At 48.8% G+C, this 13,030-nt stretch overlaps 2 protein-coding genes across 3 annotated transcripts in view; one reads left to right on the top strand and one right to left on the bottom strand.

The window, feature by feature from the left end:
• The window catches only part of ARMH3 (armadillo like helical domain containing 3), a 158,424-nt gene extending 150,486 nt beyond the window's left edge, over positions 1–7,938 (bottom strand). Inside the window, exon 1 of one of the 2 annotated variants that reach the window (XM_036336210.1) lies at positions 7,797–7,938. The gene's annotated coding sequence lies outside the window, so the exon portion shown is untranslated. Of the gene's footprint in view, positions 1–7,403; positions 7,636–7,796 lie in introns of those variants that run through there. The other variant, XM_036336211.1, reaches the window with a different exon arrangement.
• Positions 7,939–9,978: 2,040 nt separating this feature from the next.
• HPS6 (HPS6 biogenesis of lysosomal organelles complex 2 subunit 3) lies at positions 9,979–12,783 on the top strand. Its single transcript, XM_036336208.1, has one exon. It carries the CDS (start codon positions 10,233–10,235, stop codon positions 12,612–12,614), a length of 2,382 nt encoding a protein of 793 aa, XP_036192101.1. The 5' UTR covers positions 9,979–10,232; the 3' UTR covers positions 12,615–12,783.
• The last annotated feature ends 247 nt before the right edge of the window (positions 12,784–13,030 follow it).

The following is a 13,030-nucleotide window of genomic DNA, read 5'->3' as shown; positions in this document are numbered from 1 at the left end:
GCCCTTGACCGGAATCGAACCTGGGACCTTTCAGTCCGCAGGCCGACACTCTATCCACTGAGCCAAACCGGTTTCGGCTATATTTGTTTTTTTTAATTGATTTCAGAGAGGAAGGAAGAGGGAGAGAAAGAAACATCAATGATGAGAGATAATTATTGATCAGCTGCCTCCTGCACATCCCACACTGGGGATTGAGCCCACAACCCAGGCATGTGCCCTGACTGGGAATTGAACTGTGACCTCCTGATTCATAGGTTGATGCTCAACCACTGAACTACGCTGGCCAGACCATACAACTTCTTAAGAACTATATATTTAAGCAATCCAGCCACATACTTCTTTTTTGTTGTTATTGTTGTTGTTAATCCTCATCTGGGAATATTTTTTCATTGACTCTTTTTTTTTTAAAGAGAGTGGAAGGGTGGGGGAGAGACAGAGAGAGAAACATCAATGTGTAATTGATTGGTTGCCTGCAACCGAGGTACATGCCCTTGACCAGAATCAAACCAGGGTCCCTTCAGTCCTCAGGCCAATACTCTTATCCACTGAGCCACATTTTTTATTTATTTCAGAGAGGAAGGGAGAGGGAGAGAGAGATAGAAACATCAATGATGAGAGAGAACCACCGATTGGCTGCCTCTTGCACGCCCCCTACTGGGGATTGAGCCTGCAACCTGGGCATGTGCCCTTGACCGGAATGGAACCCGGGACCTTCAGTCCACAGGCCGACACTCTATCCACTGAGCCAAACCGGCCAGGGCTAGCCACATATTTCTTAAATGCATATCACTTCACATCCCTACAGGACGAAAAAGCCAAATATCAAGATTTTAAAACCTAAAGCCAACTATTCCAATGTCTAATATGCAAGGAATGTTAGTTACACTTAGCCAGTTATTCATTTATTTTATTATCATTACTACAATATTTGCCAACTCTGGTATCAAAAATAATTTTAAGCCTGGCCGGCATGGTTCAGTGGTTGAGTTGACCCATGAACCAGGAGTCATGGAAGAGGCAGCTGATTAAAGATTCTCTCATCACTAATATTTCTATCCCTCTTTCCCTCTCCCTTCCTCTCTCTGAAATCAATAAAACATATTTTTAAAACGAATTTTTTAAAAAAAATTTTATAGAAATTCACTCTGATTTCAAGAGAGCTGCCATAGTTAATCTATCAAAAGTCTTGGGCCCTGGCCAAGTGGCTCAGGTTGGAGCATCACCCTGTACACCAAAAGGTCACAGGTATGCCCTGACCGGTTTGGCTCAGTGGATAGAGCGTTGGCCTGTGGACTGAAGGGTCCCAGGTTTGATTCCAGTCAAGGGCATGTACCTTGGTTGCGGGCACACCCCCAGTAGGGGGTGTGCAGGAGGCAGCTGATCAATGTTTCTCTCTCATCGATGTTTCTAACTCTCTATCCCTCTCCCTTTCTCTCTGTAAAAAAACCAATAAAATATATTTTTAAAAAAAAAAGGTCACAGGTATGATTCCCAGTCAGGGCACATACCTAGGTTGCAGTTCGGCCCCCAGTCAGGGCAAGAGTGGGAGGCAACCCATAGGTGTTTCTTTCTCACATCGATGTTTCTCTCTCTCTCTCTCTCTCTCTCTCTCTCTCTCTCTCTCTCTCTCCCTCCCTCCCTCCCTCTTCCTCTAAAATAAAAAATAAAATAACCAAAGAGTTAACACTTATTTAGCACTTACTATGTATCAAGCGTTGTTCTAAACACGTTATATACATTAATTCATTGTATCTTCACAACAAACTTATGATCAAGGAACTTTACAATAAGAAAACTAAAGTATGATCCTGGCCTGTGTGTCTCAGTTCGTTGGGTACTGTCCTGTGCACCAAAAGGTTGCTGGTACCATTCCCAGTCAGGGCACATGCCTGGGTTACATGCCAGTATGGGAACATGAAGGGGGCAGCCAATCGATGTCTCACTCTCACATTGATGTTTCTCTCTCTCTCTCCCTCTCCCTTCCTCTCTAAAAATCAGTTTAAATAAAACTTAAAAAAAGAAAAAGAGTCTAGCCAGCATGGTTCAGTGGTTGAGCATGGACCCAGGAGGTCATGGTTCATTTCCTGGTCAGGGCACATGCCCAGATTGCAAAGTTGATCCACAGTAGGGGGTGTGTGGGAGACAGCAGATCGATGATTCTCATCATTGATGTTTTTCTCTCTCTCCCTCTCTCTAAAATCAATACAAACATATTTTAAAAAATACTACCATTGTCTAACCATGAGCCATTCACCCAAAACACAAGAGGAGGCAATATGTTCATAAAGCCAGAAATAGTCTCCAGCCCTGACTCTCCTAAAAATTCCCTAGTTCCTCTAGATCAGTGGTTCTCAACCTTGGCTGCACATTAGAATCACCTGGGAATCTTTTTAAAATCCTGATTTCCGGGCCTCATCCTCCGGAAATTCTGTTTCTTTGTTATGGGGTGGGACCACAACATATTTTCTGCAAGATACACCACACTTCCTGGAGGTAATACTAGCAGTGTAAGCATTTAAGAGAATGCAGGGTATTCCTCCAAATCTCAACCTTCATTTTTCAAACTAGTTCCTAATATGCCTCTTCATTTCTTTGTCTTCTTTTTTTTAATCCTCACCCTAGGGCCTAGGACAGGGGTGGGCAAACTTTTTGACTCGAGGGCCACAATGGGTTCTTAAACTGGACCGGAGGGCCGGAACAAAAGCATGGATGGAGTGTTTGTGTGAACTAATATAAATTCAAAGTAAACATCATTACATAAAAGGGTACCGTCTTTTTTTTTTTTTTTTTTTTTAGTTTTATTCATTTCAAACGGGGCCGGATCCGGCCTGAGGGCCGTAGTTTGCCCACGGCTGGCCTAGGACATGCTTAGAGAAAGGGAGGGAGGGAAGGAAGGGGAGAGGAGAGAGAGAAACATGAATGTGAGAAACACTGATCAGTTGCCTTCTACACACTCTGATTGGGGATCAAACCCAAAACCCAGGTATGTGTCCTGATCAGAAGTCAAACCAGCAACCTTTCGGTGTATGGGATGACACTCAATCAACTGAGCCACTCAGGCCAGTCGCTTCTTCATTTCTGGAAGCCCCAAGAATTTAGCTCACTTGCTGGCCCACATGGTCCAGACTGGCCTTCTAAATTTAACCTTGTCTGAATCTGTATTTACTTCACTTTCCAGACATAGGCATGGGCACTGTACTGTGTTGCTACTATTCCTCATGGTTCCTTGCCATAGCTTCTTCTTCTTCTTTTTTTTTTTTTTTAATCCTCACCCGAGGATATTTTTCCAGTGGTTTTCAGAGAGTGGAAGAGAGAGGGAGAGACAGAGAGAAATATCGATGTAAGAAAAACATGTTCCTCCAGCCCTGGCCGGTTTGGCTCAGTGGATAGAGCGTTGGCCTGCGGACTGAAGGGTCCCAGGTTCGATTCTGGTCAAGGGCATGTACCTTGGTTGCGGGCACATCCCCAGTAGGGGGTGAGCAGGAGGCAGCTGATTGATGTTTCTCTCTCATGGATGTTTCTAACTCTATCCCTCTCCCTTCCTCTCTGTAAAAAATCAATAAAATATATTTAAAAAAGGGAAAAATGTTCCTCCAATTCCACCCACTGATTGGCTCTAAAATAAGCATACAAATCCTTTCCATTTTAATGAATTTTTAGTGCTAGTCACTCTAAGTCTTTTATAGCTTCCAAATGGTGTAAGGCCTACATTCTTGAAGCCACCTCGCTGATTCCCTCCTTTCATGGAGAGCTCCAGGGCAGGCAGGCCACCATCCCCTTACTTTACATTCCTTTTTTTAATTCCTGGGGATAGAATTCATCACTTATTCCTCCAAATCTTTCAAAGCACCGCCTCCCACTCAGGGTATTATATAATAAATAACATGACTGAGTACTCACCACACACTTGGCAATGTTCTAAGTGCTTTAAATATACTATATTTAATCCTTACAATAACCAGATGAAATAGGTAGTATTATCATACTTTTACAATGAAGATTCTACTTTGCCCAAAGTAACACAGCTAGTAAGTAGGTAAAGCCACTAAATATTTCTCTCTGGTCGCCCTTCTCCCTATCAGAATACCTGTTAATGCAAAAACTCAGGTGTTGACTAGTAGAATATTCAAAATTCAGATTCACTTAAAGTTCCATGGAGACTCCATACTGATATCCATAATATCAGCATTCTCACTTTATCCAAAAAAAGCCAGTCAACCTTGTCTGACAAGCACCTTCCCTACTTTCTAGATGCTAGGACAGAATCAGCCTGATTCAGTAAGCACACGAGCCACTGTGGGGCAGCATCCATATCCTGTGTGTGCTCTGGGCAATGCTCACCTCAGAGTGAGTGTTGTGCCTATACTTGAAAGTGGAAGTAATTCAGGGATTTTCCCAAGACTAAGCAGCAAGTGGCAAAATCAAGAATTTCCCAATCTCCGCTCTAGGTAACAACAGCTTTCTGTACCTACTAAAGGTGAAGTAGCTTCACAGAATTCAATCCAATCTCATCAGAATTGACCAAATCTGCCTATCTTCACAAACTGACAATACAGATGAAGAGGTTTAAGTAAACATGACGATCTCAGGTTCCCTTTCAAATTATTTTACACAAGAAAGATGCACTTGCACCTTCAGAAAAAGGAATCAACTCCAAATTGACAAGATTTCAGAAAACACTGATTGAAAATCACATTCCTCTGACATCTCCCAGAATGAAAATTCATTGTACGATTCTCTTTTCAATGAGCAGGAGCCTCTTGTAAATTAACACTGTCTGTCTCCTGCTCAAACCCTGAACTTCCTCACGCAGCACAACGTCACTCATATGTTCTTCATTTCCTTTCCTACTGAACCATACAAGCCTCATGAATACCACCTAAGTATAAAATGAAAATTATAAGACAGACTCCCAGAATCTTCTTTAAGAAAGCCCAAAAAGGTAACTGCAACCTTACAAAGTAAACTGATTTCCTGCTAACTTAATAACTAACCTGATAATAACACAGGCATAGTATAAGACAAAAAGGGGACCTAAAATTACTGTTATGGTCCCTGCCTTGAGAAGCTCACTTTTCAATGGAAGAAGTACATATTCTGATACTTCTTTATAAACAAACAAAATAAAGATTTTCCCCAGGATTTTTTTTCAGATATGCCCTCACTTACCATTGCCAATGTATTAAACTCACTTCCAGCTGCCTACTAATATCTCCATATACTGGTACACATCCCACAAGGAACTTGACCTCAGCACACCAGACTATCTACTCTGTACCTCTTTCCATAGCCACCCCAACTCTTTAAAAATATGTTCTACTTTTCCCAGTGCATATCCTGGCCAGTGGAATTCCCATTCAACCAATCTCTCAAATTAGAAACCTTAGCCCACTCTCTCCAGTCTTTAAATCCTATTGCATCTATCTCCAAATTACTTCTAAAATCCATTCTTTATGCCCAGTGCCACACTTTATTCAGACTCTCACTTAACTGCACCAACTCTAATTGGTCTCACTGCCTCATTTCTCATTACAGTGGGGCCTTGACTTACGAGTTTAATTTGTTCCGTGACGGAGCTCGTAACTCAAATTACTCGTATGTCAAATCAAAAAGTGAACGAGTGAGACACGTGATGCTGGGCTGATGTTGTGGCATTCACTGTGATGTTCGCTGCACCAACAAGCAGTGGGGTATCTGAAGCTGGCTCGTAACCCGAATTTTAGCTCGCAACTCAAAGCAAAAAATCGGCTGAGAGACGGCTCGTATCTCGAAAAACTCGTTAGTCGGGACACTCGTAAGTCAAGGCCCCACTGTACTTTAACCTGCACTTCATAACATAAAAAGCACCTCCTGACAACTTCCCCACCACATATCCTGATTGGGAAAAATTTCTGACATTTAAACATCATGTTATTTTTTTTCTCACATTTGCACCATTTCTATGTACATACTATTCTCTCCAACTGGAATGCCTTTCCTTACTTGTGCAAGCTCCTACTCATTCTTCATCACCCAACTAACGTATCTCCCCCTTGTGAAGGTTTCCCTGACTCTTCCAGGCAATGGCAGTAGTCCCTTCACACTGTACAAATTCCTTTATAATGACATGTAACACACAGCACAATTTTCATATGAATATGTCTTTCTGATGTCCTTTAGGAAAGACACTCCTATTTTTTTTCTTTTTTTTAATTGATTTTAGAAAGAGGGAGAGAGACAGAGAGAAACATCAATTTGCTGTTCCACTTATTTATGCATTCATTCGCTGATTCTTGTATGTGCTCTACCGGGCCAGGGCAATACTCATATTTCTAACCCCAGAGCCAGTTACATAGCAAATGCTCAATAAAATGCATGTTGAAGAAGCAGTTCACCTTCATATATCCTGAATCAATTTATTTGGCTATTTTCCCCAAATATTCCCCAAATGAATTCTTGAATTTGATTCTATGTGAAATTTCAAGTTTTATAACAATTTCTTTTGAGTTTTCAAGGTTCTTCTTTTAAACTATACAAATGTTGAACAGGTGAATGAATTAATGCCTAAACTTCCAGAGAAAAGACCTTGCAGTGGTTCTCAACCTTCTGGCCCTTTAAATACAGTTCCTCATGTCGTGTCCCAACCATAAAATTATTTTCGTTGCTACTTCATAACTGTAATGTTGCTACTGTTATGAAGTGTAATGTAAATGTCTGATATGCAGGATGGTCTTAGGCGACCCCTGTGAAAGGGTCGTTCGACCGCCAAAGGGGTCGCGACCCACAGGTTGAGAACCGCTGCCTTAAAGGCTCCCCTAGTCACTAAAAGAATGGTAATTCCCCCTTTACAACCCTAACAAGAAGGATCCACCTGTCCCTAGACTGGTCATCTGAAAAGACTTTACATAGGACGCACTGTGCACACAAATCCAACTGAAGGCACACCCAAACAATTCCAACGAACTTGTGCTAAGTTAAGGGCAGGTACATAAACCACATCTGCCCTGGTTTACACGTCACTGAGAGCTCAGGATAGCAAAGAAACAGCTCTCGCTCAGCTCAAAACTTTTTCTGTAGAGGAGTAACTGGGGAGGGTCTTATGATCAAAAAACATTTATTCGGCCCGGCCCAAATTCTACTTCCCCACTCTGCAGAGGCAGCACTCCACGGCCTCTGATAGCTCCCTTCCTCCGGGAACTAGTTTATTCCCCACACTTGTCTGGGAACAGGTTCCTTTCCCAGCCTCGCACCAAGTAACCAGGAGAAACCTCGGTGTCTCCATTGATTCGGTGCGAAGGGTGGGCTCGAGACCGGCGGTCAGCGACTAAAAGAGCGACAGGATGGGGCCCTTCCGGGACACCTGAAGACTAGGGTCAGGCCCGCCCGCCCCTAATCCTTCTCGAGGGTCTTGCCCAAGCCCTCACCCCAAGGCCAGGCTGGGCTGAAGGCCACCCAGGAGCCGGAGCAATCTGCGGAGGGGAGGCTGCCTTCGGGGTCAAAGGTCGGCTGCCGGGAGGGCCCAACAGGGAGCAGGAGGGACTTGACAGGCACCGGACCGGATGTTCCGAGGGACCCGCGGCTGGAGAACCGAGGCGCTTCGGGCTCCGCTCCGCCGCCCCGGGCCCAGCCTCCTCGCCTCACGCAGTCTCAGCATCTGTCCTCCCTCCCTCTCCCCGCTCCCCCGCCCGCCACCCCCGTCGTCCCCTAGGCGAGAGCAGGCCCCGCCCCCAGAGCCGCCACAGGGCCAAGGCCTAGTTACAGCAGGACCCGCAGAGGTTGGCCAGGTTCGGAGCCCGGCCCGGGCCCGCGCCTCTTACCGAGCCCCCGACTCCTCCTCCACCACCCGCGCCGCTCCCGGGCGCGCTCGCTCCCGACGCCACCGACGCCGCCGCGGCTCCGGGCTCAGGGCCGCGCTCCCGACCTCCCGACCCTTCCCCAGGCCCACAGTGCCCCGCAGGGTCCTAAAGCCCGCCGTCTTAGAGTCGTCCACACCCTGAGGCAGCTCAGACCACGACTCCCGGCAAGCATCACAAAGACAACAACTCCCAAAATGCACCGCGAAAAAAAAATTAACAAAAGAAATATCTATGAGGATCTGCTGGATGCAAGTTGCAATAGCAATGTTTTTAAATATGGCAGAATCTGAATATGACTATACACTGGCAGAGTTTGGAAAGATATATGTTCCAAGCTATTTATGGCAACTTTGTAAGTGAAAGATTGGAAACAAATTCATTTAACAAATATGTATTGTGTGACTATGTGCAGAACATCGTGTAAGGCTGTGTGAACTTGGCAAGTAACCTGAGTCTGTTTTTGCATACGCAAAATGGAAGGTTTAAAAATATATACTGGGCCCGGCAGGTGTGGCTCAGTGGTTGAGCATCGACCTATGAACCTGGAAGTCATGGTTCAATTCCCTGTCAAAGCATGCCCGGATTGCAAGCTCAAACCCTAGAGTGGAAAAAAAATAATTTAAAAAAATACAGTGGGTCCTGCAGGAGGCAGCCGATCAATGATTCTCTCTCATCCTTGATGTTTTTCTCTCTCTCCCTCTACCTTCCTCTCTGAAATCAATAAAAAAATATATTTAAAAAAAGAAAAGATATGCTGGGCCCAGCTGGAGTGGCTCAGTTGGTTGAAAATCATCCTGTGCATGTTCGATTCCCAGTCAGGGCACATACCTGGGTTCCATCCCTGGTCAGATTCTCTCTCTCTTTCTCTCTCTCTCTCTCTCTCTCTCTCTCTCTCTCTCTCTCTCTCTCTCTCTCTCTCTCTCTCTTCCTCTCTCTAAGCCTGTCCTTGGGTGAGGATTACAAAAAAGATATGCTGGGCAGTAACTTCAATGATTTTATGGAACTGAGCAGATATAAATATTTTGGAGCCATTGGCTTAGTGGTAATGGTTCAAGTCACGAGAAGAGAGGGAATGACCTAGGAAGAAGGTTAAAAAAAAAATAGGGTCAAGATAGAATTTAAACACCTACATTTAAAGAATGGTGGAGGAAGATGAACCAATAGCAAACAAAATTCTGAAGATAGAAAAGAGGAAATTGGGAGGAAAAAAATGCTGTGGAAACCACAGGAGGGACTTTCAGGTAAGTAGTTGTTTGAGAAAGGAATGGAAGAAAACGTGGAGGCAGCAAACGCTAGAGGATCTTTGCAAGAAACTTGACTGAAAGGAAAGGGAGAGGGAACAATAGGGCTAAAGGTAATAAGGATGAAAGAGTGACTTCTACGGCAGGACAGGTGGGAGTGTTTCTATGACGAGAGCAAGAGGACAGAATGAAGCTGATGAAGTAGAAATGGATGCAGGTTCTCAGGGAATTTGTGGGGGAACAGAGGGAGAAGCAGGACTCATGAAGAGGGACTCGACTTGGAGGGAGGAGGAATACCGACCACATGACCTGAAAAGGCAGTCAGAGGTGGAAAGAGCCCCTGCATATCAGCTTGTAGGTGTTGCTGGAGAAATTACACCCAGAATCAGTGCCTCTAACGTATGTTTTAATTACGTTTTCTAGCAGGCTGTTAGTTTCAGTGATGCATTGTTGATAAAGTGCATAAAGTGCTTTGGTATACTGACTCTGGACTCAGATTACCTGTGGTTGAAAGCCCACCTCTACCTCTACTGCTTAATAGCTGCGTGATCTTGGTCAATTTACTTAATCTCTCTGTGCTTTATTTTCCTTATCTGTAGAAGGGGCTTGTTGTACGGAAGTATTAGCTATTATAATTATTTTCCATTAAACTGTCACCGCTATGAGGTCGAGGGTTTCTGTTTTGCTCAGGACTGTCTAGTCAGCGTAAGTGCTCAATAAAATTTCATGAATAAATGAGTGAATAAGTTGGGGTGAGAGAGTGAGGCTGCGAGGGAAGGAAAGCCTGGGGAAGGGCTTTCAGTTCAGGGCTCAGCGGGACTGGAATAACCAGTTCCTGCGTCAGATTCTGGCCACTCCGCGTCTTCCCACATCCCAGCTCAGACAGCGTCCCTGGGGATGGCGAGGTCAGGGGCTCCGGGGGCTCCGGGGGCTCCGGGGCCTCCTCCCTGCGCGGCTTCCGTGACTCCTCCCCCGGCGAGCGGGGGCCAGCCCTCCGCTAACCGGCGGGCGGGGCGGGGCGGGGCGGGGCGGAGGCACTGAGGCCGGGCCTCCGCCCACCTCATCGACCCGGGACGGAAGTCTCAGCTCCTCCGTCGACCTCCCCTAGGAGCCCCGGACCCAGCGCCGGGCCCAGCCCCACTGGGCCGCCGGCACCATGAAGCGTGCGGCGACTCTGCGCCTGCTCTCGGACCTGAGCAACTTCAGCGGCGCGGCGCGGCTCCGGGAGCTTCTGGCTGCGGACCCAGCCGTCCGAGTCCGCTGCAGCCCCGATGGCCGCCACCTGCTGCTGCTGCGACCCCCGGGGGCGCCGGCCCCGCAGCTGCTAGTCGCAGTGCGTGGACTCGGCGAGGAGCTGGAGCGTGCCTGGCCGGCGGGCCACCCTTCGCCTCTGGACGCCTTCTTCCTGCCGTGGCCCGTGCGACCCGCGCTGGTCTTGGTGTGGGAGAGTGGACTCGCGGAGGTGTGGGGTGCGGGCGTGGGGCCTGGCTGGCGGCTGCTCCAGAGCACCGAGCTGTGTCCGGGCGGCGGATCCCGCGTGGTTGCCGTGGCGGCACCCCGAGGCCGCCTGGTGTGGTGCGAGGAGCCACCGGCTGATGCTGAGGGCGGGGTACCGCCAGCCGCCGCCGCTTTCAGCCACTGCGTGTGCGTCAGGACTCTGGAGCCCAGCGGGGAGACCGGCTCCAACCTGGGCCGCCCACACATCCTCCTACACCATTGCCCCCCTTTCAGGCTACTGGCCTCCCGCAAGGACCTCTTCCTGGTGCCCACTGCCACCACCTTGCCTGGCGTGAGCCACATTCTGCTCATCTGGAGCCCAGGTAAGGGGAAGGTGACGGTGGCTGCCCCAAGTCTTCGCCTCTCCTACAGTAAGAGCCTGAATCCTGGACGAGGGGACACATGGGACTTCCGGACCCTGCTCCGAGGCCTTCCTGGGCTGCTGTCCCCCAGGCAGCCATGGACTGTACATACCTGGGCCCCAACTCCCCAGGGCCTGCTGTTGCTTGACTTCAGGGGCACTGTGAGCCTGGTGCAGTCCCACGGTGGTACCCGAGCTGTGGGCACCTTGCAGGAGGCACCTGTAGGCCTAGCAGGGTCTGCAGCACTGGGAACATTTCATGGCACTCTAGCCTGTGTGCTGGGCTCCACACTGGAATTGTTGGACATGGGCAGCGGGCAGCTGCTGGAGAGGAAGGTCCTTAGTACAGACCGAGTACATTTGCTTGAACCCCTAGCTCCTGGCACAAAAGATGAGGAAGAGATGGAGACCCGAGGGGGTCTTCGTTTGCTTTCAGCCTTGGGTCTGTTTCAAGTAGTATGGGAAGCCCCACAGACTCTTGAGCTGCCCTCAGCTGAAGACCTGGTGTTTGAGGAAGCCTGCGAGTACTACCAACGGCGGAGCCTGCGGGGTGCCCAGCTCACCCCAGAGGAACTGAGACAGAACAACGTATTCCGGGCACCTCAGGCCCTGGCCTCCATCCTCCAGGGCCATGTGTCCCCATCTACACTATTGACCACATTGAGGGCCGAACTTCGGGATTACCGGAGCTTAGAGCAGCTCAAAGCCCAGCTGGTGGCTGGGGATGAGGAGGAGGCTGGCTGGACAGAGCTGGCAGAGCAGGAAGTGGCACGTCTGCTAAGGACTGAGTTGACAGGAGACCAGCTGGCCCAGCTCAACACCATTTTCCAAGCCCTTCCTACAGCAGCCTGGGGTGCCATCCTCAGGGCTCTGCAGCTCCAACCAGATGGGAATGGCAGGTTGAGGTCTCAAGCTCCCCCTGATGTGTGGAAGAAGGTACTAGGGGGTACAGCAGTTGGAAAGGAACCCCCCAATGGGGTACTGCCCCTCTTTGAACTCCTGTGCCAATGCCTCTGCCAACTGGAGCCACGATGGTTGCCACCCTTTGTGGAGCTAGCACAGCAGCAGGGTGGGCCTGGTTGGGGGACCGGGGGTCCCGGGCCTCCCCTGTATCGCCGAGCCCTGGCAGTACTAGGTGAGGAGGGGACCAGGCCTGAGGCTCTAGAGCTAGAGTTGCTTTTGGGCAGTGGGCGGCCCAAAGCTGTGCTCCAAGCTGTGGGGCAGCTGGTGAAAAAGGGGCAGTGGGAGCGGGCCCTAGAGTCTGGCTTAGCCCTCGGCCACTCCAGCCCCCTACTTCGAAGTGAGATCTTCAAACTGCTATTGGCCGAATTTGCCCAGCACCGCCAGCTTGATGCTCACCTCCCCCTCCTGTGCCGCCTGTGCCCACCAGACCTAGCTCCAGCTGAGCTCCTGTTGCTACTGCAGACACATCTCCCCGATGGGTCGGAGCCCCCTACCCCATTCCCTGAGCCTGGAGCAGAACCCCCTCTCACTGTGGGCTTGCTCAGAGCTCTACTGGAGCAGACTGGGGCTAAAAGACAGCCCTCAGGCCCAGTTCTAAGCCTATATGAGGACATCCTCTGGGATCCAGGCACTCCACCCCCTACCCCACCTCGAGGACCTATGACTCCCCTCCAGGCATCAGACCACCCAGGGCCAGGGGCCTGGGCACCATCCTGACAGGGCCTCTGTGTGACTGACACAGGCTGAAAATCGCTTCTGTGATTAGGGAAGGACGCCTAGGAGTTGGAGAGGGCCAGTTTGTGCAATACTCTTCTCAGTTCTGGAGCAATGTAAAAATATATATCTGTGCTAAATATTGTGGTATAATAAATATGTTTGGTCTTCATCCTCAGGTTTTTATTCTGGTACAGAGCTCTCCTAAAACCCTTGGACTTCCCCGAGTGATAGGAACATCTTTTGTTATTCATAACAGACCCCTTTAGATCACACCTGCCTTTATGCTAACGAGTGTGTGGCCCCCAGCCGCTGATGGGGCTGGTTACCAGAAAGACCAAGTGATGAGAGGGTTGGAACTTTCAGCCCCATTTCCAGCCTCCTGGGAAGGCAGTGGGTTAGAGATTGAGCTCCATCTA

Source organism: Myotis myotis, unplaced genomic scaffold (assembly GCF_014108235.1).
Source record: "Myotis myotis isolate mMyoMyo1 unplaced genomic scaffold, mMyoMyo1.p scaffold_m19_p_15, whole genome shotgun sequence".
In the NCBI taxonomy this organism is placed as follows: Eukaryota; Metazoa; Chordata; class Mammalia; order Chiroptera; family Vespertilionidae; genus Myotis; species Myotis myotis.
Note: the sequence above shows the minus strand (reverse complement) of the source record. Positions and strands in the feature narration are given on the sequence as shown.